Here is a 25665-nt window from a genome sequence, read left to right as displayed (position 1 = left end):
TTATCGTGTATGAAACAAACCAGATTAAATAATACTGAGTGCATAAAACTAAATGCAGACGTTATGTGCATTTGACAAACTATAGCTGCTCTCAATAAGTCTTGTGTGTCTCAAATACATTTAAAAGGCTAGAAAAGTGACATATTTCTTGTGGAAGCATTAGCAAGAAACTGAGAAAACTAATATCTAATGAGTGATCTTTCCGCTCCTATGGCCAATACGCAAGACCTTAAAAGGGAATTTTATCTCATACGCGAATAATCACAATATATGCTATATATTTATATATATTCATATTCACATTTTACAGTAAAGTAGAAAATGTATTTTCCCTTATGATTTTTATTAAAATAACTTTTTGTCCAGAGTTGCTAAAACTTGGACGTACATATTCTAGTGAGCCGGCAAGAAACACACAATGTCCGGCACACCGCATGCCACACTGGGAAAAGAATAACATTAGTGCATATCTATTCAGCAGATAAAGGAGCTATACGCAATGCTATTTTTATATGAATAGTATTCTGCGGAGTACTCTTCCTTCACATAGGTAGAATTACTCCTACAGAAGTCAATAGCGGTTCAACTTACATACTTAATAGTGGAGCAGCCGCCAACGGTGCCAGCCTGGTTAACACATGCGAGATTGGCTTCTGCTTAACAAGTACGCAGCAGCCACAGCTATTAACTTTAATGAGAATGCTGCCGAGTGTGTACATTACTCGTATGAAATTACAAGTACTGACAAAAATAAATTATTTTTGTATTATTCCTATTCAGCCATTCGTGGATCCACATGAACAAACATCTCCTCACCTCATACAGGTTGGCTTGATCAGAAATATGAGTGTGAGATGATAATGTGGTGAATACGGCCATATCACAACCTACCCTTTGACCATACCGCAGACAGCGGGTTTCATTAGAGGAGTTATTTACTCACCAACCAGCATCTCATATAAAAAGACTCCGACGGACCACCAGTCACATTCTCTCCCATAATAGCCATCACCTCCTTGCGACTTTAACACCTCGGGAGATATGTAGTCTGGGGTCCCTACAGCCGTGTCACATCGTACCATTCCTTCCTGCAGGATGAAAACAGCCATATTATATTGGATGGCACTATTTTAATCACGGTAATGTATTTCACCAAGAGCAACAAAAGAAAACATATCCTACGCTACACGTTTCCGATCAGAATGTGCGTGACAAACACCGCATCACAGATATTTTGGATGTAAGTCACTTTACACAAAGGGGTTTATTTACTAAACTGAGAGTTTGTAAGGGAAGAGTGCTTCCAACTCCTTAACGTATACATCATGAATAGTCAAACCACAGAAAGCGCTTGGTTCGCCCTGTATAATGTATAGTCAAATTGGAGATTCTCTCAACGCTTCGCACTCGCTGCACAACTTGCAGCACAACTCTGCATTTAGTGAACAGACCCAATAAAATGTGGTTTAAAAAGTTTGTTATCTAAGGCTGACACCAATTTGGTTAAGAACTACCCAACCAGAGACCTCTTGAGCACTTTAAACAGACGTTATTTCATTACCAACAGAAGAGTAGCATCCACAAATAAGTATAAACACGTTACACAGAACACTAGTCTGGACACACTATGGACATTTACTGTCAGACCTTCTCATTTTGCGGTGGCATCATTCTTTTGGCTATTTGACACAGTTACACATACAATTTAACATACCTTATTCATCTTCATACATGTACCGAAATCAGCAAGTTTTAAATGACCGGATTTATCAAGCAGCATGTTATCGGGCTTCACATCTCTACGGAGGAAAAAAAATAAATAAATCAACATTAAGTTATTCCATGAGACATTTCAACTGGTATATTACATTTAAAAAAGTGCTCTTGCACTATTCAGTCTTAAATATCGATCCTGAGAAGACACGACACCGCACGGCACACATTAAGTGGCTACCAATGCTCATATTCATTTTTCACATTTGTATACACCATTACATACATTGACTGATCTGCTTTAATCCTTCTTGATACATGAAAGAATGCTGAGATTTCACACAAAGCCTTAAATAATCATCATATACCTTTCACACACTGCCCTCAACATATACACAGGTAGCCATGCCGTAAGAATTGTCCATAGCGTAACAGTGACTGCTCCTCGAAATCTTCAGACAGGTATGTGTCGCCTACTCACCTGTGAATGAAGCCCATTGAGTGAATGGCATCCAGCGCTAAAACTACTTCTGCTGTATAAAAACGGGCCCATTTTTCTGGAACATCGTAGTTGCTCATTAAATTGACAAGATCTCCTCCAGGCATATACTCCATAACCATGTAAAGGTAGCGGTCGTCTTGGAAAGCATAAAATAACTGGATAAAGCAAAATGTACAGCGTTAGACTAAATCAGAGGTTCATGAGCAAGGTACATAAAGGGGTATACAATGTTCACAAATGGTTAACAAATATCAGCTATTTAAAAGCTTATAATATAATAGTTTCATCCCCCCCTGTAGTTGATACGCATATTTTTATCACGCTACTCAATACCTATACATACACAAAGAACGTCTATTATTCGCATAATATATAACTAGACTTCAGGAATTTTAAGATCACAGCCTTTTAGCATAAATACAATTAGTTAAATCCATCCACAGCGTGTGCTTTTTATTGACCAGGAAGCTTTGGCGCTATTTGAATCATGAGTTAACGTGATGGAGGCTGAACTCGGCGGAAGGACCGGTATTATCTAATCAATTTCCTTTGCTGAAGTTCTCACCCTTCTCCTCATCCTCCCTTACAAAGTATGGCTGACACAATCACTGAGAAATAAGAAGGGAGGAATAAGCCTGGGAAAAGGGAGACACCTCTCCCAGTAAGGACCGCAGACACACACGGCATTGAGAGGGGGGGGGGGGGGGACCATACTGGTTTTACGTAGAGGTTCCCCTCATCCGACCTTCTAAAACAATCCCAGGATCAACAATCTAGCTTTCTATTCAATGCCTTCTCAATATGATAGAATACTCAGATCTGACACCACGCCTAAACACATTTCAAAAGGAAATCAAACTATAAGGCATATAGGGCAATCGTAATCTTACCTGCACGACCCAAGGGCTATTAGCAAATGCCATTATGTCCCTTTCTTCCCAGAAGAACGCAGAGTCAGATCGCTTTATCATTTCCAGCTTACTCAAAAGCTTCATTGCATAGACCTTCCTTGTAGATTTATGCCTTACCTTAAATGTGAAAAAGAAAACATTCAGCAAAAGAGGGAAAAAAAATACCCATTTCCCCATACTGAATGGTTGCGTCGGTTTTGTTTAGTTCTTTTAAACAAGCACTTAATTTAGGATAAACACGGATTATCGGAACGAAAGAATCCCAGCCCCTATTATGATACAAGGCGATGATTTAAACATAGCAGCAGGGACTGTGAGGTCATTACAGATGTACCGATAAGCGTAACAAGTCACTCCACTATATATGTTATCGCATAGGTCGGGATTAACGCACACATACAATACACAGCATGCAATACACGGCACGGAACTTATTCTCCGAATTTATTAGGATATTGTTAATTTGGACTAGGGATGTATCTAGAAGGACGCAGCAGGAGCTACGCGGCGGAAGCTAATAGCTCGTTAAGCAGAAGAATATAAACAGAATGCGTGTGTATTTCAATCAAGCCTTCCATCCACCCATCAACCTATAAATGTAAACCAGTTCTACGGGCCGCATCCTTGCTGGCATACTGGGAATCAAGTCAAATGTATGAATAAAATGGAATAATGATGAGCTGGGTAAAGTTATAGCATTTTACATTTTTGTCATTATTTTTTTCATATACACGCAGTGTAATTAGAAATGAGGGGCAAAAAAAGGGTTAATACAAATTTTATTGTTTTAAATGAAGAAACCTATTCTGACTTTTACAGGACAGGAGAGCACAGAGCCACGTACCAGCTGAACTTCACCAAACGCTCCCCTACCAATAACCTTTACTACTTCATAATCTTCGGCTTTCATGCGCAGATCTCGGATTTTACTTATCGTGTCTTTATCTGCAAAAGAAAAACGGTTGTTAGGTTATGGCTTTTTGAGTTTTGCAAAAAGAATAATAAAAAAAAACAACAAAACTAATGACGAAAACTACAATGGCGAAGAGGGCCGAACATTATACGGAAAAGCTGGCACCTTTTCCGGTACTTTATATTTCAAAAGTAGATTATAATTTAAAACACGCAGTGGGAATAAGTGGAATTATTTATATAAACCTGTCACTCTATAAACTAGAATAATTTACAAATTCCCAGTGGGCAGATATTTCAGCTCCAAATTTGGTCATAGATGAAAAAAAAGCTATTTTAATCCACAAGGGTCAGCACTGGCATGAGATTCCATGGAAAGCGTTCAAAACGCTAGCGTTCTCCAAACAGAGAACAACTATTAAACCGAAACGCAAGTTCCTAATAAAACGTCAGGACTCAGATTTTATTCCTTCACGAAACATGCCGCTTAGCAGATTTGTACATGCTTAATCAAGAGCCCGAGTCCATCCGTAACGAAGGCTTCTTTGAGTCAATTAGTTGATCATCGGGAATCGAAAATAGAAGGGCTCGCCGTGATTTCAAAGCACGGATCATAAACCCTATTGTTTCCAAATTGTTGTATGTTCAAGACCAATTCTAGAGCAATGTGGTAGCCGTAGAATCAGCAGGAACCTTTTGTATAAACGGCTGTTTGTGTGTTTTTTTGGCAATGATTCCACCTTAAAGAGAAATGATGAGATGTCTGGGTTGGCCTCTTGAAAGGAATAGAAGTATCTGTGCTACTGGGTATCATGAATTGCGTATAGAAGGTGACGAAAAGATTTGAAAGGTTAGTACGCACGACATGAAACGGTTAAAGTGGGTCAAACTACCTTGCCCACCAAAACATGTTGCTTTTAGAGAGGCTAGTCCAGACAATATGGCACTTATCTACTAAGCAATGAATTGCAGCTGGGTGGAGAAGTTTAAATCACCATGTTAACTATTTATGAATGAACAACTAAGGATAGTCATTTACAAAGCATAACAATGTATGGTTAAAACGTATCTCCTGTGAATCAGAGGAAAGGCATGTCAAAATAGAGCCGTTATAGGGCTGTTGTAGGACTCCAAATGTCTAAATCCACTAAAAGAGAGGCCATGCGGATGCCGGTAAGGATTATGATCTAAACGTACGAGATTGTTCACAAGTATGAATACAAACACAGTGAAAGCCAATGAACCATAAAGCATACGAAGAAAATTGATTTTGGTTTATAGAAAATAGCAATCAGACTTAGTAGGGTATTCGGCCCAGTGGCACACTGTCTTGTTACACATGTTGGGGTGCAATCTTCAAAGAAGCCCCGATTTTATATATATATATATATATATATATATATATATATATATATATATACACACACACACATACACACCGGTGGTTAAGGTGTAATAAAGATGTAATAGTTTATCAGTCCTGAAAATAGTCTTTACTGTATTTGACAGTCAGGATGTTCCACACCTTTAGCAATCAGTACCATGCACTTTGCTGCATTACAAACGCCTTTCATTTCACTATAAGCTATACATACTGCAGGGTGAGTCCTCTGGGTAGTGGTCAGAAACATGAAAAAGAAAATGTGTAAGGATAAAAAAAAAAATGGCCTATACAAATAGGTGAAACACTGGATTCCCAACATGAATAGTCTTAAAATATGTTCTGTGTCTATATAAGTCAATCGCATCTATTTACATGTTTCTAGATGTGCAAGAATGAAAATACTTACAGCGGTTTAAAAAGTTGTCTATGTTCTTGTTTTTCCTCATTGCTGGAAAATCTAAATCATACACCATAGCATCCAAGCCATCCTGAAATAAAGAGGATAAGATCGTTAAACTTGAAAGCACCGAGCAGGTTTATCATTAACACATCTAGAAAAACCACCGGAGATACACAAGAGAGTATCATCACCGCAAAGCACAAGACTCTTCCTACTGTGATAATTAGACTGTCGCTGCAGAATGAGCCTTCAGCTTGTCTCGGCTATCATGCCCTACCATGAATTGAACAAAGAATCAACACAACCTTAGTCCTGCTATTTCACCATTTTATACCCCACAATGAACTACACCCTCAATACTTCATAATTTACTTTGGGACAAGTTGCTGCCTGCCTCACATGTTCTAATATGCCTGTTTCGGCCTGTCTTAGCATTCAGACGTCTCTGTAAGACTACGTCTAGCAAGCACTGGCTACATTGATGTATTTGGCTACATTATACACTATACAATATAATGGCATATTTCCAGAAACAGTAACTTCAAGAGTAACCGCCAGACCTTTTCTATGCATGAGAGAGAAGCTTGGAAGATGGATCTAGATACTCTACTCTAGATGGACAATTCATAGCTTGGCTCAATCTTTTCCATATCAAACCACATTAAAAAGGAACTGAAAAGATAATATCCAGAAAGTAATAACTGGGGACTTTGTTCAAACACTTACTCCTTCTGATGGGAACAGGATACCTCTTACTCTCATGACTCTGTGTAAAATTTTAAGCAATAGCTTAAGAACGCAAAATAAGATTCACATTGAATTCTCCCTTCAGGTTTTATCTGTTGACAACGGCCCTCTATTGTCTGTTTGAAGAACCATATACTCGAGAATCATATATTTCTGTAAATTTATAGCAGCAGCACATTACCAGAAGACATGAAACTCCTTCACTTCCTTAACCATATTTTAAATAGAGAAAAGCTACTTGAAGAAAGCAATGAAGCTTTCTAGGAACATATATAATTTTCCCTTCTCAGCCCTATGGATGGTATGTCTCTTCCTCAACCTCATGTCCTCTACCAGAGGTTGCGGGTTCTGTGCAGCGGTTCCTAGCACTGCACTCTTCTGGACAGAGTGTTTTGATGTTGTTCCTGGAATCTGTTGGAGCCACTCTCCCAGCTTAGCGTCTCAGCCCTGAGTGCTCCTATGACCATTGGGACTACTTTGGCCTTCATTCTCCACATCTTCTCTAGTTCTTTTTTCAGGCCCTGATACTTCTCCAGCTTCTCACACTCTTCCCGATGTTGCTGGCACTAGGGATGGCTACATCTATCACCGCCGCTGTCCTCTGGTCCTTGTCTACCACTACAATGTCAGGTTGATTGGCTAGTACTTGCTTGTCTGTCTGGATCTGGAAGTCCCACAGGATCTTAGCCCCGCTATTCTCTACAACCTTTATATATTTTATATACACACACACACTTTCTAGACTATAAAGTACATTTGCATTCATTCAGCATGCATAGCTGTGGGGCAGGAAATAGAGGACTTAAAACAATGTGTTCCATTTTCAATTTCTAATGAGAAACACTGTAAACAGATAGATTTCCAAGGACACACATTAAAGGGATGCCATGATATGCATGTTAAATTTTCATGGATTTATCGTGAACCCGCCTCATGTGTTTCCCCTCTTCCATGGACAGCCCCCCACTCCTGGGACCCAAAGAAAGAGCTCCCATTGCATTCCATGAAAGAGCTTGGAAGGCCTTGGAAACAGGACCATGGAGAGGATGGCGCACTGAATCTCTGGAGCTGTAACTTCTCCTAAAGGTAAGTGCGTCATTAGAATGCATTCTTTATCGATGGGCTGCATAGTTCACAACACCGTACATTTAATTGGCAGGCAAGCAGCACACGCTGGCAGTTTGTAGTTTCTCTGGTCCCCCTTTGGTTCTCTGGAAAGCCCCCACGACCTTACGCATTATCATTCAAACAGATGGCACACTTAAAACTCACAAACTTTGCCGTCCCTTGCCTGTGTGAAATAAATAGATTGTTAAGACAAACTGCTATGTCTGTTACACTTTACAGGCAAACAGCACAGCATGTCATGGAGGATCTCTCAATGCTCCTACATACCGACATTATGATAACAGGCAAACAGGCTTTTAAGTGAAAGGTATCTTTACAGGAATAATTTGAAGGGGAACTCACTATTTTGTATATGACATACGTATATTGTCAGTAGGGTACATAACATTAGGGGTAAAGTAGGTTTTGGTTACTTGAAGAAGATCAGGAAAACTTACATGAAGTTTGGCATGCCTCAAGTTCATCCCTTAAATTCTTGTTTTCTCAGTGGAATTAACCCACAGCAAATTAATTATTTCCTACAGCTGCAGGTCACATTTCCTTACTGGACTTTACAGAGGCAGTGGTAGGTATGTGGAACAGCCTCCCAGCAAAAGTTGTAGAGGCTAATCCAGTCTTTACAGCATAAAAAAACAGGCATATTAGATGAGCTAATGGTCCTTACACACCATCTAATTCTACGTTTCTAAGACTAGGAACACCGACGGGTAGTACTAGCATGAACCGACATCGGAAATGCTGTACATGAAGCCTGAGTACTCCAACAGTACGTGGCTTGCATAAGGACACCATTTGTGGCACCAATATTTATGTATACATGCAGCTATATTTTTGTTATGCAATTGATGTCCTGTTCCGATCTCCAGAAGGCTGCCGCACTGCACGCGTGAAACAGAAGTTATATAGTTACTGTTTACGCAAATATTCCATATACAATCCTTACAACCATAGGATAATAACAAAATGATACTAAAGTATGGTTCGAGTTCTCCTTTAAGGGGGCTTTCTTGAGCTTATATTATAAAGAACTTCCATTTGAAGTTGATAATCACAAGATTTCAACTGGGCTCTCGCAGTTCTCCCCCTGCTGGCTGATCACAGATATTGCAATAAGCAACGCAGGGCTTCAGAGCAAAGGGGAGGAGAAATAGACATAACAGTTTCTAATATTAAAAAAGGATTGACATGACATCACTGGGATCAAAAATGTGTGAGAGTTCCCAAAAGGGAAAATTTCTAATTTTAGTGTAGTTTTGTTTTAAAATCTTTTATCACTAGTAATTATGTTTTATGTATAAGTACGATTATAAAAGAAGGTCCCACTTCTAAAATAAATGGTGTATAATTTGTGTGGGTTCAAATATTAAAGGGGGAATTTTGGTTTACATGGGCCACTCTGCACATCAGATTAAGTAGGTAGGTCACAAAAAGCAAACATTAGGACAAAAATAAATGTAAAGTTTCAGAACCTGTGATATTTTTACACTGCAGACTAGACATAGGAAACAAAACAACGCGGACTGATTATTCTGCATGAGAAAACGCTGCAAACAAGTCAAAAAGAAAAAAAACAAATGGGCCAGTAATTCAAATGACCTTTCCACAGGCGTGTCATAACTCTTCAACAAAACTTTACAGTATAGGGCAAAGAAAAGATAGAAAACACATTCCTTTTGAGTTACTGTCATGCAAAATGCTTATGTTAAGGGTTAACAAGGCATCTTGCATGAATACCAGAAAATGAAACTTTTCTTAGGCCAGATCCTGCTATAAATGGTATCTGGAAACCTGGCCAGACCCCATCATAAAATCAGTGAAACATGAAGAGCACAGAGGCAGCATCTTCAGAGGATGCCAGATGTCCTGTCCTTGGGAGCTACGAATTCCTACAAGGGACCTGGCACTGGGGTCACAGAGCAGCACATTGTATATTCAGATTTATGATTTGAGAAATATGGTTGGGTTTCCATCATAACACGAAGATGTTCTGCGTGCTCACAGTGTGCCCTCCAGAATGATATGAAATATGGCAGAAGGGGGGTTACAAATAAGAAAGATAAAAAAAAGGTGACCTAGCTGGCCAGAGTTATTAATGCACACTAGGAGTGCCCGGGTTACACGCTCCCCGTGCCAGAGAAAGACTATCCTTATAAGAACGGGAAGCAGAGAGTAAAACCTTTATATTTTGGACAAGGGGACGTAGCCTCTGGAGATTCCCACGGATTAATGTACTTTGCGCTTGTGTAAGTTTTTCTGCGTTTGAGCAGTTCAGGGGGTTACCGAAGGCTCACTTGGTACTTTTTAAATAGCGAGCGTGTGGGTTGGTTCTTCGGCTAACCCTTTCAAGTCCACACTCCCTCTTAACATCACGGTGAGAGCCGGAGGGCAGGTGGGGGTGGTTCCTGTTGCTGGGGTGTCTGTGACAGGTATACAACACAGCAATGTTTTTTTACTTAAATCATAGCATACCTTCCGGTAAAATATAGATTATAGGTCCCAAGATTCCATTTCTTACAACCACATTTTGTACAATGTCGTCTTCGTTATGAATTCTACTTGGGTTTGGCTCGCTCTGCTACTATGAATACCATCTGCATGGATGGATGGATGGATGCACCTTTATCATCTAAGTAAAAGTTCTGCAGAAACAAATCAGTTAACTTCAGTTTGTAGTTTAACTAATCCATTTATTTAAATTACCTACAACTTCCGTGTGTTTGTCAGTCAGTGAAACTATCTGGAGATCTTTATTTTAACGTAAAGTGGCATTTTACCCTAGGAAAGTTAGAATAGGTGATGGCAATATACAGTCTTTCGTAACTTCGCTAAATATGTATTTAGTTGCGACATTTCCATAGGCAGATGTCATCTAGGTCACAGATTCATTGCTTTTTAATTATTTTATTTAAAAAATGCATAAATTAAAGAATCACAAAAACGTACATCTTTTTCCATTCATTGTTATTGTACCGCAGACTGCAAAGGGATCTTTATTGTAAATATAATTTTTTTTTAATGAACAGACATGTCCCCCGTTACAAATACGCACTGCAAAATCAGTAACCAGGATATACTCAGTAAGGTGGCTGAAGTACAACTTTTGGGGGAGCTAAATCTATTACATTTTGAAAGCGCCAGCAGATTCCAATGTGCTGAAGTTATTAAATTATGAAATAATTGTGCGCATTAAACGGACGGCTTATGGTCTCCGCATATTACAGTGCATCTTGTGCACCGCAAATAGCGGCATGGGGTGCAGGCAAAGCAGCAAATGTATATCGGGAATCTATTTATAACCATGTATCTGTGTGTGGGGGGGTTAAAGGGACCTCTCGCCTATTGTGTGCATTGAAGTGCATGTGATGGCTGGAGAATCTCGTTGCTACAATGCGCTATTAGCAGGATCACGCTTTGCTTTTATGGAGTTATTAGTCAACCAAGTCACAGTACGAGTCCATCTTGTTTCCAGCTCCGGATTAGGCCGTGACAGAAGGCGTTGGCCAGCAGTGAATGACAGTTCTCATGCCTCCCCCACAAATGTAGTCACCCTAGGCTGTAGGCTTTTGGCCTTTGCCTTAACGTGGCCTGGTTACATGCCTACAGACGAGCATGAACGCTGAAGTGGGTCCTGCTGTGCTTCCCGTCACAGACCTGGCCCTCAGTTTATGAAATTCCATAGCAGGCATCCACATGTCAAAAGATATTTGAGCTATGCAGCTACGCTAGAAAAAGACAATGTTTAACTGTAGCCGCAGCCACCATTCATTATGTAACCCTGAGAACGAATGCTTGAAAGGGCCACGCTTTTACCGAGTATCCTTTAAATACGAGCTTTGTGTCCTTCACACTGACGGGTTTTCTGTATTCACTGGTCAACGTGACCCCAAGACGAAGGCAGTTCTTCTCTCTTCACGCAAAACATGTTTACCCTGCTGTCTTTCCACATAAAGTTTTCATTTTAAAGCTAAGAATAAATTACGGTTTTTCGACTTCAGCAGCATTCCACTTAAACAATCTCCTATGACTGTTTGATTCATTAATAACCCGGAATGACTGGGAAGCCTTCCAAAGAAATCTATGCAATTCCTGACATTCCTAGAAGAGAAAAATAGTGTGTGACACTCCGGTCTAGAAAGGAATATTATTTTTTTTTTCTGAAAGGGCCTCTCGGCCTCCTCTCTTACTGCAGAAAGGAAGAGAAATCACGGCAATCACGGAGCCATGAATAACAAACTATTTCTTGTGTCCTGTCCAACCTCATTACCAAAGGCAAAGACTTAAGGCAGATGCAATTAGGGTGACGCAAGCCGAACAACACAGGGTACAGAGACGATGGCGGCTTCTGCAAAAGGAGAGCCGAGAGATATTAGGACTGACTGTAGTATATGCTCGGCACCGATGTATCATTCTGTTACGCACAAAAATATTCTTTAGGCATCTCAAATTAAGGTCTCTTGGTTTATTGTTAAAAAGAGATCCTAAGATTAATCCGTATCACACCCCTATTCGCTACTGCTGTTTTACAAAAGTCTGGCGCTACAATAGCACTACACACAACAATAAATAGGAACTTCAGAAAATATTAACTTTGAACCTTGCTTTTAATTTCCTAACAAGCGATTCCAATCAATCACGGTCGCCTTAAAAAGACTGAAGGAGAACGAAAACAATAGAGGGAGAGAAGTAAATGGAGCCGCTCTTTCTGAACATGGGCCAGGTTTCAGATGTTGAACGGATGGGGATAGTACCGGCACCAAGTGATTGGAGGTGAGAGCCATACAAGCACACGTGAGCAACATGTTACATGCAGAGCTGTTGGGCAATCAGTCTGGTAGCTGGATTTCAGTGATGTAATAGTCAAACTATTTGTGTACAGAAGGGTTCCACTCATAGCTCCATTAAGACAATGCAATTATTGTTTGACTGTGTTTACTTTCTAGAGTGATACTTTAGCTAGTATTTCGTAGAATACACAAGTGGCTTTGTACCAACATTATAGGTATGTGGGATGTCAACTGACGAGGACTGCGGTTGATTAGACAGACATAAGATGCACCTATATTGTGCTAACTTTGTATATAGACACATAGCACGATTTTACACAACTCCTCAAAAGATCATCATTCACAACAACATTTGTAGTAATGGCAGCTGCTTGTTGATTATGGCACTCTATGGACCCACTTGGCTGCCTCCTACACTGTATAAAATAAACAATGCTGTTCCAGCTGGCGCTTGATGGTAGACATTTTGGATTGTGCCCATTAGTAATACTATCAAATGTAATACCTATATTTATTATCGTTTTATATAGCGCCATCATAATCCACAGCGCTGTACAATGGTTAAACAATTTGACTTACAGAAACAATACGTAAGGAGGGTCTGTACTCACTTGGCCATTTATAATATAGAAATGTATTTTTGCACCACAAACAAAAAAGCATTTTTAACAAGTAATAAGGGCCATGGTGGAAAATAGTAATACTTGTGAAAATACAAGCAATATATGGTTTATTAAATAATATATATATATTGTATACCCCTCTTTGTGTAAATCCAGCAGCCATCATCAGTCAGGTAACGGGAATCTGCGACCACAAGCACGCTCTTCCAACACTCAGCCCTGCCATGCAGCCAGCACACCAATTAATAACGCATATTAAAGTGTTGTGATAATGTAACAACTTCCCATCTCCATGCTATGAAGAGGTCTTCTCTAAAAGTAGGTTAGAAGAATTCCCCGGTCTGAAGCAATACTGTATATAATGTTGCTTGTTTCCATAGCTTTAAGAAGTTTCAGATCCTCTTTTAAGGGCAGCCCATGACATCGTCCTTATTAGTTGGACTTGCTTTGTTTTCTAGTTATAAGTATGTGCTAAAAAGCATTTTCAGTTTTACTAAATTCCCTTATTGAAGACTTTTTACTTTGAGCCTCGGATCCGGCTGCTGCACTGGAGTATTTTCCCACACCCTGAAACCAACGTGACCAGCCGTGCTTAAACGTTAGCTGTGCGATTATGCAAAATTTACATAAAATAAGAAAAATAAAAAGTTACATGTTAAGAGTATATGCGTTATTGGTGTGGAATATATCTATGCGCCGCTACCAACCGCCTTGCTTGCAGAGCGGCCATGCATCCCTAACAACCATGTTTGTAATGTATTCACAAAATGACCGAGGCTCTTGGACATTCTTCTTGGAGCGCCCTAGGATGCAAATCACTTAATACAACAGATCTAAATCTGGCTGGCTGGCATACGCAATGAATACTGTACAGTACTGGATAAAGAAGTAGAACCAAAAGAAGTAGTATCTGACCTTCCACCCAGGCCTGTCTAAGTTTTATAAAGTTTTATAAGTATAATTTAAGAGGAGGCCTGAGAAGACAGGGTGGTAATTATCCAAAACTATAAGCACATATTGTGTTATTGCTACACAAACCAGTTACGGCGATGAAACATAACACAACCAACCATGTAGAATACTTCCCTTCGGGGAAGTCCAAAAAGTTAATGTTTGACGATGCCTACATTTAAAAAAAAACTAAAAGGAAATGCAAGTACATCAACGCCTTAAAATGTGTATCATTCTGCAGACAATACAGTTATAGAGGGATCGACAGTAGCAGCAGTAGACATAATCTCTTTCCCCAACGAGCCCATTCTTCCATTGGGAAACAGAGGCCTGCAGAATAACACCGGATTTCTACAACCACTACCTTGTATGTACCTCCAGAACCAGGATCAAAATCTAGTTATACAACATGCGATTTGTGTCCCAGAAGGCTTCATCACTAAATGTAATTCCTCCAAGGTTCAACAATTCTCGCTACTGATTGGCTGCCTGAAAACAATGGGGGCACTTTTTTCACATGAGGTCTCGTTAAACCCCCACAACATTTGCGAAGACAGCACCGTAGCCGACTGGCAGAAGTATATCGTGCGTTTACTGAGTGGAAAATTGCAGCCGGAGGGGGGTTGGGGAGGCAAATGCTAACGGAGGGGGCAACACATAAAACGTAAAGGGAAATCTCGGTTATACTTTCCACTGAAGTGCACAAGATGGCTGGTGTGTGCCTTAAAGAAAGTCTATGTTCACCACTTCTTGTAGGAACTTCCAAGTTTTTGCTAGTAAAAATATGCATTTTTTTCACACCCTTTGCCATTTCCACCTATTCTCACAGATCGCCATGCCTACCAGCCACATAGAGATTAGTGATAAAGGCTCAGACCAACTTTCCTGATCACAGTAAGTGTAAGGGGCATGGGAGGGAATCGGTGACCTTCAACATGTTATGCTATGTCCAAATGGAAACTGTAGGCAGGGAATATTTGACCTATTGCTCAGGCATTTAAATCCCTTATAATGTAATGAATGCTCAGTTTAAGTGCAGGTACACTATTTTTTCAGGGAGAAGCTATCGATGCTGGCTGTTGCTGATAGCAATTAGACAGCCCGCCCTCCGCTATATCAATAGAGAGATGTCCCTTGTCATATCATACAATATGGGAAACTGTATCATACTGCAACTTTTATAAGCACACTACGGAGATATACACAAGTTACCATCCGAAACACAATAAACTAACAAATATTAACAGGCTACAGCCATAAAAGCACAATGTATCATGTTTTGCTTCCCTTTGGCGAATGTGACATATTTAGAAACGAAATATCTCCTACTCACATGTACTGCCCGTATCACAAAGCAGCAATAAAATGTATTTCCCAGCCAAATAAGAGTATGGGGTACAACATTATATTAAAAGTGATTATTTTGCAATTTACTGTATCTTCACTAGAGGAAATTCCTGCCCATGGAGTTGGAATTACCAGCAGTACCTGGTCTCCTGTCCCACCGTGACTTTGGATTTTAATGTAAAAGTGAACCAAACGGTGGAAGAGAGACCGATGACAATGGCTTAACCCCTTCTAAGGCAGAAGGAAGGACAGTAGTGACATTATAAAGCTGTGGAAGTCCTGGCTTCCAGAATACATTCTTTTTATATTTAACTTGGCATTCAAAGGGGAAACGTATCTGCTACCAACTACTAAATAATGAAACAAAAATAATTATTGGACTTAACAGCGCTTAATGTAACACATTACCAAACAAACCTAAGAGGATGCAGGGCAGAGCATGGTGCAGCTCTGATCAACTCTTATGATCACATCCACTTCAAAGGCATATTTGGGAGTAGACGAACATGGGCCAGCAAATCACTACAAGGATGCGTAATCTGGCGTCTTAATACCTAAATCATACATTATTTGCCTATTCTCAAATTATCTCATCTGTGAGCAAACCTGTAATACTGCAAAGTACACTCAATGACTCTGCATTATTTCACACACATTCTCAGAGGAGAGCTTTACTCGATGGACTACGCGACTGCCGGCTTTCTGCGCAAACTATGTGCTTTTATCAAAACAGAATACCAAGTCAGAGCTGCGTTTTTCATCACTCACATGGGTGCTTAACGAAAACCTGAAGACTAAAATAAAGGGGCAGTTTAATATCTCTGATACCTCCACCTTCTCTTCTAAAACTAAATAAAAACTAACGTGACCCTGAAGTTGCAGCTCTGCTGCGGTAGCTACCCTGCTCCTCTACTGTCTGACCATTCTTGTCACCGATTTGCTGCTTGAAGCAGCCAATCAGTGATAGGAACACATGCTTACATGCTAGAGCTGACTGGGAGAGAGTATATCACAAGCACTGCATCCAGCAAGGGGCAAATGCATATAATATTATTAATAATAAACAATGGGGGGGGGGTCTCCAGGATGGCTCTATGCACCTAAAATCAGACCACCACCATTTAAGGAGGATATAGCTATCAAATACATTTCAGCCCATATGATACAGATTGCTTATACATTTACAAAACTAATACACAGGAGCATGGTGTTTTAGAAAGCATTAATATCAGGAGACTCATCAATGGTTTTAAAGCACTGAAGTTGGAGAGTTGGGATTGGGATGACATCGCATTCTCCTGAAGCTTCCTCAGAACTTTCTAAAGTTATGTTTGAAACTGAAATTCTTACCAGTCCGGTTCTCTAATGGGAAGCTCATGGAAGAATAAAGTGGCGCACATGTTCATACAAGTGAACACACGTGGGAGCTCACCTTGTAGTTTTCAACCATCTTCAAGGAGCCGGTAAGTGCCAATAATTATATACAAGTGTATGAAGAGAGCCAGAACTTCTAATTGTTATCTTGCCATGATGGCGGTACCATGAAAACAAGAAAGGGCTCTGAACAAAAGCACTCTCCGGACATCTTAACAAACGAGGAGTAAATATATGAAACCATTTAGGAAAAAAGTGACCGCTCTCTGAATTGAAACCATGCTTTCCGTAAGTGTATCGAAGTGAATCGAAGGCAAATGAAACGAGCCTCTAAGGAACAGAAGCAGTCGCCCTCCTCATTGCTTTAGCTCCCTGAGAGGGAAGTTGTTGTGAAAACTTCATATGTTAAGAGTTATACCTTATTACTTGGCAACCTTTACACCGATTTGGACATCACTAAGAAGCGGCATAAATCTGGGGTTAACAGCCTTATTAGTCAAAGATCTAGCGAGCTTATTTTTCTTAGAGAGTCTATAAGCCAGTAAGTAGGGCGTGCAGATGTGTATTTGCTATCTAAATAACAATATACAAATCAAAAGCTTTAGAGTAAATTAAAAAGCTTTGCCAAAAATACAATCATGCCAACATCACCAGTCGCATGTTCTTAACGCTGAAACCATGATGTCCTTGGTCCTGTCTTAGATTCAGGATAGCTTTATTCTTGTTTTTTTTTCTCTCTGTTGTAGCCTCTACCACTTCTGATGGGAGGCGGCTCAGTTTATCCAGTGCTCTCTTGGTCAAGTAAAACATATCTAAACCTCTGACCCTCCAGTTTTAGATTATGACCTCTTGTTCCAACATTTCTCCTCCTTTGAAAAAGCTTCCCTCCTGTACTTGGTTAAATCCCTTTAGGCATTTAAAACCCCTTTTTGGTAAATATAGCAAGTTTTTTTTAGTAGCATCTTAGCCAATTGATTATTTCAACTTAATAAGCACTACATTATGAGCTGGTCTGTGGAACACAGGGGGTGCCATCTTCCATTCAAAAATGGTATACTAAAAGTATAGTGTAATTACTTTAATAAGTATTCTTTAACTAAAAGTAGTAAAGAATAAAATGTAGGTTTGGGATCAGCTCCTCCATGTTTTGATCTTTTACCCCACTGGAATCAATGGGAGCCCGGGGGGGTATAGACAGGAGCCCTGGAACTGTTGCATGAGCTAGCGCTGGAGCTGGATGGCGATGAGCGTCTTGTGCGTGCGCTAGTAAGCAGGAGATGTGTTTGGCAAAGTGTTAAAAGGGGTCAGTCAGCTATCACATATATTAAAGTGCCTGCCCTGACTGCAGCGCCCCTTTAATACAAGCAATCGATAAGGGGATGTCACATGGAGGTGCGTGGACAGCAAAACAAGGTGCGGGGACTATGGAGCTGACCTTGGGACTGTGTCCTTGGAATTTCTCATGACGAAGATCCTGCCAAAAGCTTATGGAAAGCTAAACTGAATAATATAATAAAATAATAAATACACCGCATGCTGCTGAACCATAAACAATATTAAATGCTGGTAAATTGAAACAATGGGGGGGGGGGGTTCTTTTGAGCAGAAAGTAACATATTGGCTGCGAAGTCACACTTTGATGACAAATTGTTTTCCGGGAGTATATGTGCGGCTAACAGCAGCATCCCATGGCACAGAGCTGTGCACAGCCTCTTCAGTGCTTTGAGTTTATATCTCTTAGCGTGTACACGTGTTCAGGTGCGGAAATCCCTGCGGTCATTGTGATTTTCATGCTTTGGTGTTCCTGAGTCAGTGGAGTAGAAACATGTTAATTAACTCAGAGGGCTTCTCCCTATGTATGCTTTGAGAGAGAGTTCAGTGAGAGTTTCTAGTGTATTTCTCGATTCCAGTTGTCCATGTAACCCCCCCTCAAAAAAAAAAATTAAAGAAAATAAATTGCAGCTCCCAGCACCACTGAAATGACTTCTGTAAATAAAGCCAATTCTATTTTCTTTGCTGGAAGTAGAAGTGGCGAGTTCAACAAACTAGCCCTTTATGACCCCAATGCAAGTCTAGCCCCTAGTGCTTTTTGTCACTTGACAATTAAATGTTCCCAGCTAAATTATGAATGAAGCAAACAGTTACAATACCAATGTTTCTAATGGTCAATCTAGTCACAAAAGTCCTTCATTCTGCAGAGTCTCCTTTGAAGAGGAAGCGTGGCTGCCATGGCTCTTCATTCATTGAAACTACAAACAGCTTGTGCCATTTGTCCATATTGAGTATAAATGTTAACCCCGTGAAAGGTTCGGTGGTCCCACGTGGCAGAGCCAGCATTATCAAATCAATTTACTGTTCTGAACTTCTCGCCCTTCTCCTTAACAGACTGTTAAAAAGGCTACCAATCAGCTACTTAATAGAGAGAAATGAATGAGGATATAACATACATATAATATATAAGCGTACAGAACTGTAGAACACAGAATTTGGGAAAGCTCACTTTAAGGTGGTATGGCCCTTGTGGAGTTTGCCAAGAACCTCTGAGCAAATTCATTGAAGCATACTTGCGGGGACTTAAGTGACTTTTTTATAAATGAATATTTCTTAATTCTTAACATTACAAAGATGCACAAATTACATTTGTGCCAATAACCACGACCTGGTAAGAATGTCCTGGCCAAGCGAGGAGAAGCATTAAGTGCTCACCTCGCTGTGGCAGAGATTATACCCACATCCTGTGACGTCTGCTCTCGTTCAGATTGCAGGTTTCTACATATCCCTCCCATACGTCAACAAGGATGTTGTTTAACAAAACCTTCCCTAATCGGACAGATACGAGAGAGAAAAAAGAAAAAAAGTACAGCTTATTAGAATGCGAGGCTGAGCAAAGAACTGCCTTCAGGCTGCTTTCACGTTCAGATGTCTTCTAAAGTACGGCTTGCCCAACGATTCATGAAGGAGCACCGGAAGCAAGACATTTATCAACGGCTCCACACCTTTGGTAAATGTTTTTTCTGCTCGTTACACATCACAAACAAGGAAGCAGCCTACAACGGCATGCATTCAGAGCGCTGGACGCAGGAGTACATGTTTCAGAAAGGGTTACAAACACTGTGTAAACCTCGTTGTTGTGTACGTGTTCTCCACAGCTTTATGTTGACTTCTGGGGCCCATAATAAGGTGGTGGTGTGCATTAAACGAGTTGGGTGCCTTATTCTTTTTCTTCTTAATTATTATTAAAGCTCTAATTTTTTCTGTAGACGTGATGGTTCTTTAACTGTACCAGATTAGAGACTATAAAATTAAATGATCTTTGACTTCACCGCTGATGGTGAACAATCCTACGCAGATAGGATTGCTTGTGAGAATTCTTCTTGATTTAGCAAGATGTGCTTGATGCGTATAAACATTAAAACGTTGGGATTTAGGAGGAATATGGTTTTAGATCAGCATATTAACTAATGGGTCCATATAGGATTATGGTTTCTTGGCCAGACTCCCGATAGAAGTAAACCCAAGCATCCCGGCTGAATGCATGATAAAAACAGCCACACAATGGAAAACAGACTTGTACTCATGATTATCAAATTGTTAAATATGGGATCCTCGCCATATAGCGAGCAAATGGAATGAGAAGGAGGCTATTTTGAGCGAGGCATGCAAAGACACTTAATGTTGTCATGGTTATCAGCAGCATGGAAATTGCCTGCACTAATTAACCCTACGCAGGGCGCCTTATTAGCCGAGTAAAAGATCTGCTCTCTTTTAGCCCAGTAAAGCACTCCCATCGGGCACGAACATTTAAAATGCCCTGTATAAGATTCTGTAATAAAATATATGATTTAACTGAAAGTAATGGTTCCGCCAGATAAGTATATGTGTAACAGGATCTCGTTCCTGTTATAAATTATAACCATTGCATTATCGTAGCCCCGTTAGCAGTTGTACCCCCAACCCATCCCAATAACCATCCCCATACCCCTGTGAGTCTCCCTGGTGCCTACGTGACCACATACTCAGAGACCTGGAGCAGCTACTCACGTGAAGCCGCCAGGGATCCCTCCGCTGACATACAACATGTATTAAAACCACACAAGTGGGTGAACAAGCGGCCATAGGAATCCGTCTACTATCCAATTGATCAATTCAAAAGTGTAAACACACTAACCCCTAATTTCTGTTTTTAAACGTTTTTGCAGTAGCTCTCATACAACTCCATTAACCAGAAGGTCCCATCAGAATGAGCTGTTACAGAAACCCCCAGGTTGAAGTGATTCGCACACAAAGCTATGCCATTTCTAGGGGTGTATGGGTTATTGTAGAGCTCTTAGGAATGTAATCTATGGGCGACAGATGTATGGAGAATGCGGACCGGTTATTTGATATCCTGCCTGTCTCTGGAGGTCTTCAATCCAACTCTAAGAACCTCATACTCAGACATTTGCCAACGTCAGAATATATACTACTTATTGAATTGGATTCATATAGCGCCGTAATAGCAGCAGCGTCGTACAATGGCTAAACCGGACATAACAAGCAACACATCATATAAGAGTTTGGACTTGGGGGGGTCCCGCTCAATCTAGAATGTTATTTTGATCCAAAACCTTAATTTGATGTTTTGATACAAAGCACAACAACATTTTTTTTCTATTGCTAACATGAATTGGGTCTATGTATGAATTGTCATTTTAAGTAGTCACCCGACTAGAAATTTGCAAGGAAGGTTGAAAAAGAAAACATACTAAAAAAATCTTGCCCAGAGCAGCCAGTATTTCTGGAGCAAAGTCAATCTTGTATCCGACGTTAGTAAAAAAATCAGCGATACAAGGAAAATATTTTTTAGTTACTTAGCAATATCTTAACACACCCCATCCACTGAATCTTAACACTCATCATTTGTTTCTAAAATAATGACCATGGGAATGTGACTCTCCCACCAAGGCTTCAGCGTGTCAAGTGACGTGCCAAGCAAACATAACAATGAGGTTTGCAGAACTAGGAAACGCTATGGAATATGATGGCGCTATATAAAACAATAACAGCCGATCCAGTATATTGAGGCATTCCAAGTTATATCGCATTTTCTAGTGAGTAATGTTGTCCCATTATAAAGCACCCCCTACTATCCCTGTGATGACCCCCACCATTTTTTCCGGTACATGGCGTGAATTTGCCAAGGGGGTGACTTGGAGCAGAAGAGCAGGAAGAGTTATCCACGCGTCCGGAGCGCTGTCTTTCCTAGCCGGACTCCGGACAGTACTAGCCCAACATCAGAAATGCTATATTGTTGAATTTCACTATTTTTGTGACGCCATTCACAACATATTTATATAAAATTACACTGCACCCTATGCCACAGCGTAATACAATCACTGTCGTTCTGTGATCTTCTGAGATCCCCGTTACAGAGAAATCACTATATTTCTTTAAGCAGTTTGTAACAGCTGTAGAGTGCTTTTTACACGTTACGCCTTGGCTCAGTCTACTAGACAACAAATGATCCTGCAGCCTTGAAACAAACAAAGCACCGGAGTTAATTAAGGTGTGTGGGGGGAAAAGGGACTTCATTAGCATAAGCAGGACTTCATTTGCATTGCCAGAAAGAATCAGAACCGAAATATTACAGGGTAAAGCAGGCCAACAGAAAGTCTACTAAAACAAAATCAGAAATCAGACATTTTTTATTTCACGATAGATCCCCTTTAAAGTCTGGAAGGGTTAGGGTTTAGTTACACGTTTACTCTTTAATAGGCACCTTTGAGCACAAGTGTTAATCACTGGATTAGTCACCCTGGACAAGTACAAGTTAGAGATGCCCTAAAATGTAGTTCCAATGAAGACCACCACTACCAAGCCAAGGATCCATCCGCTGGAGACATTTTGGGACACAATCCATCTGCCCCCTTCCTCTAGTAACAGAAAGAAGCTCAGCATGTTGTGTGTGTGTGTGTGTGTGTGTGTGTGCGTGTGTGCGTACACACGTATGAAAGCATTGCGTAATCCCACAAATATTCACGGAAGAACCCGGGCCGCTTATATTGAGTCATTCTGATGCAAACTGGTAAGAGCGGCGCGCTCAGCATGCTCCAGCCGATGTCGCCACCTTTAGCACGTTGCACCAGAACGGCTCTTTATACGTTCGGCCCATTGTGTTAGAAGTCTGTGGGAGGAAAAACAAAGAATTATCCATTCTAAACAAATGCTACACGCTAAGCATTGCAGGGAGAACAGCTTGGAGTATTTCAGTACTACACACCTTCCTATATCAAACATGCCCCGACCTTCAACAACATTATTGCCAGCAACTGAAGGAAGGCAGCATGTTACAATATCAGCATACTGCTCTTTAGTAGTAGATACATAAACTTGGCACCTGGGGGAAGTGTTTCCCATATGTTTAGGTGTCCCTATATTGGGCCCTCCCTCACTTATCACCAGTCCCTAAGCTTAGCACCTGCCCAACAAAAGCATCAGTACGGCCGAAGAAAAAGCTCTGAGACATGCGGCAGTCTGCAGGAGGAGACGCTCTGTAACTATTCCACCAAGTATATCAGGGCTGAGACATGTTCACACACTGTACAAATACTCACAGCCACCTTTATGTTTGAACAGAGTGAAACTTTTTTGTTCTTGTGCAAATCCGAGTGCACCAATATGCGTTAAAGTGAGTCATGTCGTTTTAAGCGATTCTCACTACTTCTTGTTGTAGCAGCAGCGCTACGGAATCTGCTGGCGCTATACAAATAAACGTCACTGAGCGGAAATTCTGCAGATGTCCAGGAGCTAGACACATGTACCTACTATGCATTCTATTACACTATCAAAAGCACAGCCACTTCCGACAAGTAAAGCCGGAATTAAGACAAGCGCTACCACCGATCTTACAAACGAACGATCCTCGCGACTCCAAAGTAGACTTTGGAATAATGTGTAGAGTAGAGAATATCAAGAAAAGGTCATGTGACATCAAATAGAAGCGAGCCACAAGAATTCACAACTGGGGGTTTATTCTGGAAACGTTGGGACACTGAGCTAAATTTCTAATCCACTGGGAAACCCCAGCCTTGAAGAGCCTCCTATAGAAAGGCCGAGCTCATCCCGGATACTTTAGGGGCAAATAAACTCCAACTGGTTTAGTTTTATTTTATTTTTTTACTTTGTTGTATATATCTTACTCTTTAACCACTGCATATGGAAGAGCAGGTCCAACAGCCCCCCGTCGAGGTCTTTCTCCCAGGACAGGACCTGTCCAGGCAGCCACCATAACCCTGACGAGCTGTGAAATGTTTCGGACGTCCCTATCTGTACAGCCCAGGTTATTAGCCACCAGTTCAAAAAGCCAATCCCAGGCACCGAGGATACGAGTGACCAGTATAAATCCGCCAGGACAGAATCAAGTAACTGGTTACATTACCGCTCACCCATCACCATGTACCTGTCACCCCGACACGTCTCGTTACTAGCTGTGCGGCTCTCTAGCCCTTGGGCTATACACATAACTTTACTTACTGAAGGGAGTGACAGGAGAGCTGACTTACATTATGAAGGGCCAAACCCAGTGCAGGATGAGCTTGGCAGACCCTGTATAATGTATAGCTGAATAATGCAGCATTAGCGCAGCCACTCTTGCTAGTGATTAGTGAAGTTTAAGACACAGCTCTGCTGCAAACTCTCCCTTCGATGGCAGAGGGAGCCTACGGGCCGTACACGTATACACTGTGGGGCAGGCACCGCCGTTAGTGTACATAGTGGACACTCACCAGCAGGCAGTCTGTGTTCACCTCTGACCTGGGGTTCCGCAGCATGACGTCGATTTTCTCGAACCGGGACTCGAAGCTCTCCCCGGTAGACATGATGACGTTTAAAATGACCGGCCCCGTGCAGTGGATACAGTGCTCCGCTTTCAGGCAGGGGGGGAAAGCAGCGCTGTCGCTGGGCCGGTGTGTGCACGTATCCGGCTCTATGCACAGAAATACGTGCGAGTCTCTGGTGGGGGGAGCTGCCCCCTCTCCTCTGACGCGGAGATCCCTGCGCCCCTCACCCCCGCTTCAGGGCCGGACTTTGCGGTGTGACGGGAACCGGCATCCTCCCCACGGGCCTCCGGACACATAAACACAGGCCTGGGCCTCCCTTGCTTGGTGCTACAGGTCGGAAAACGGCCGGTGACAACCAAGCAGAGCCCGCGTGATCCGGTGCCGGACTCTGTGACAGCTCCGGCGAGGCGACCCGGTATTCTGCACCCTCCTTCTCTCTCCGGTATGCGATCCTCGCCTCAGTGCCCGGCCCGGTGATACATCCCCTGAAGCCCGGTATAATTGAAGCCGCACCGTCCTGGTTTGACTCCCCCGCCTGAGGCCGCACAGTGACGACTTCCCCACTAAATGCCCACAGGATGATAGCAGCTCCGCCTGATTCAATAGTCCTCCACAAACATGTCCGCCTTCCTGTTCAAACACATACGGGCGGTTGGGAGGAGGGGAGGCTGCGCAGGCGCCGAGCCCACAGAGAGTACCCGCGGACCGCCTCAAACCACACGGTGGGGAGAACAGACCTGCGCTTCAAAATGAGCGCCGTCTCTCCAGCGCCGCCAGTCTGCTCGGGTTGCTAAACTAGTGAAGCGGACGCTAGAGGGAACCAGCACCCGGTAACAGTGAGAGAGAGCTGGTAATGGTGAGAGAGAGAGAGCTGAAGGGCTGGTAATAGTAGTGAGAGAGCGAGCTGAAGGGCTGGTAATAGTAGTGAGTGAGAGAGAGAGCTGAAGGGCTGGTAATAGTAGTGAGTGAGAGCGAGCTGAAGGGCTGGTAATAGTAGTGAGTGAGAGAGAGAGCTGAAGGGCTGGTAATAGTAGTGAGTGAGAGAGAGCTGAAGGGCTGGTAATAGTAGTGA

The 25665-nt window shown here is 41.6% G+C and overlaps 1 protein-coding gene across 1 annotated transcript in view; it reads right to left on the bottom strand.

Annotated features, from left to right (window-relative positions):
* LOC149287833 (rho-associated protein kinase 1-like) overlaps nucleotides 1-24632 on the bottom strand; it is a 42099-nt gene extending 17467 nt beyond the window's left edge. The window contains exons 1-7 of the mRNA XM_089492383.1: nucleotides 24540-24632; nucleotides 5829-5910; nucleotides 3971-4071; nucleotides 3106-3243; nucleotides 2195-2370; nucleotides 1715-1799; nucleotides 944-1088 (exon numbers count right to left, since the gene is read on the bottom strand). Of these exons, the coding sequence (XP_089348509.1) occupies nucleotides 944-1088; nucleotides 1715-1799; nucleotides 2195-2370; nucleotides 3106-3243; nucleotides 3971-4071; nucleotides 5829-5910; nucleotides 24540-24632 (820 nt within the window). The remainder of the gene's footprint in view (nucleotides 1-943; nucleotides 1089-1714; nucleotides 1800-2194; nucleotides 2371-3105; nucleotides 3244-3970; nucleotides 4072-5828; nucleotides 5911-24539) is intronic.
* Nucleotides 24633-25665: the final 1033 nt, after the last annotated feature.

This window comes from Sceloporus occidentalis, unplaced genomic scaffold (genome assembly GCF_023333645.1).
Source record: "Sceloporus occidentalis isolate IW3139 unplaced genomic scaffold, rSceOcc1.0.p SCAF_56, whole genome shotgun sequence".
Taxonomy (NCBI): domain Eukaryota; kingdom Metazoa; phylum Chordata; class Lepidosauria; order Squamata; family Phrynosomatidae; genus Sceloporus; species Sceloporus occidentalis.
This window is presented reverse-complemented; position numbering and strand designations above follow the sequence as displayed.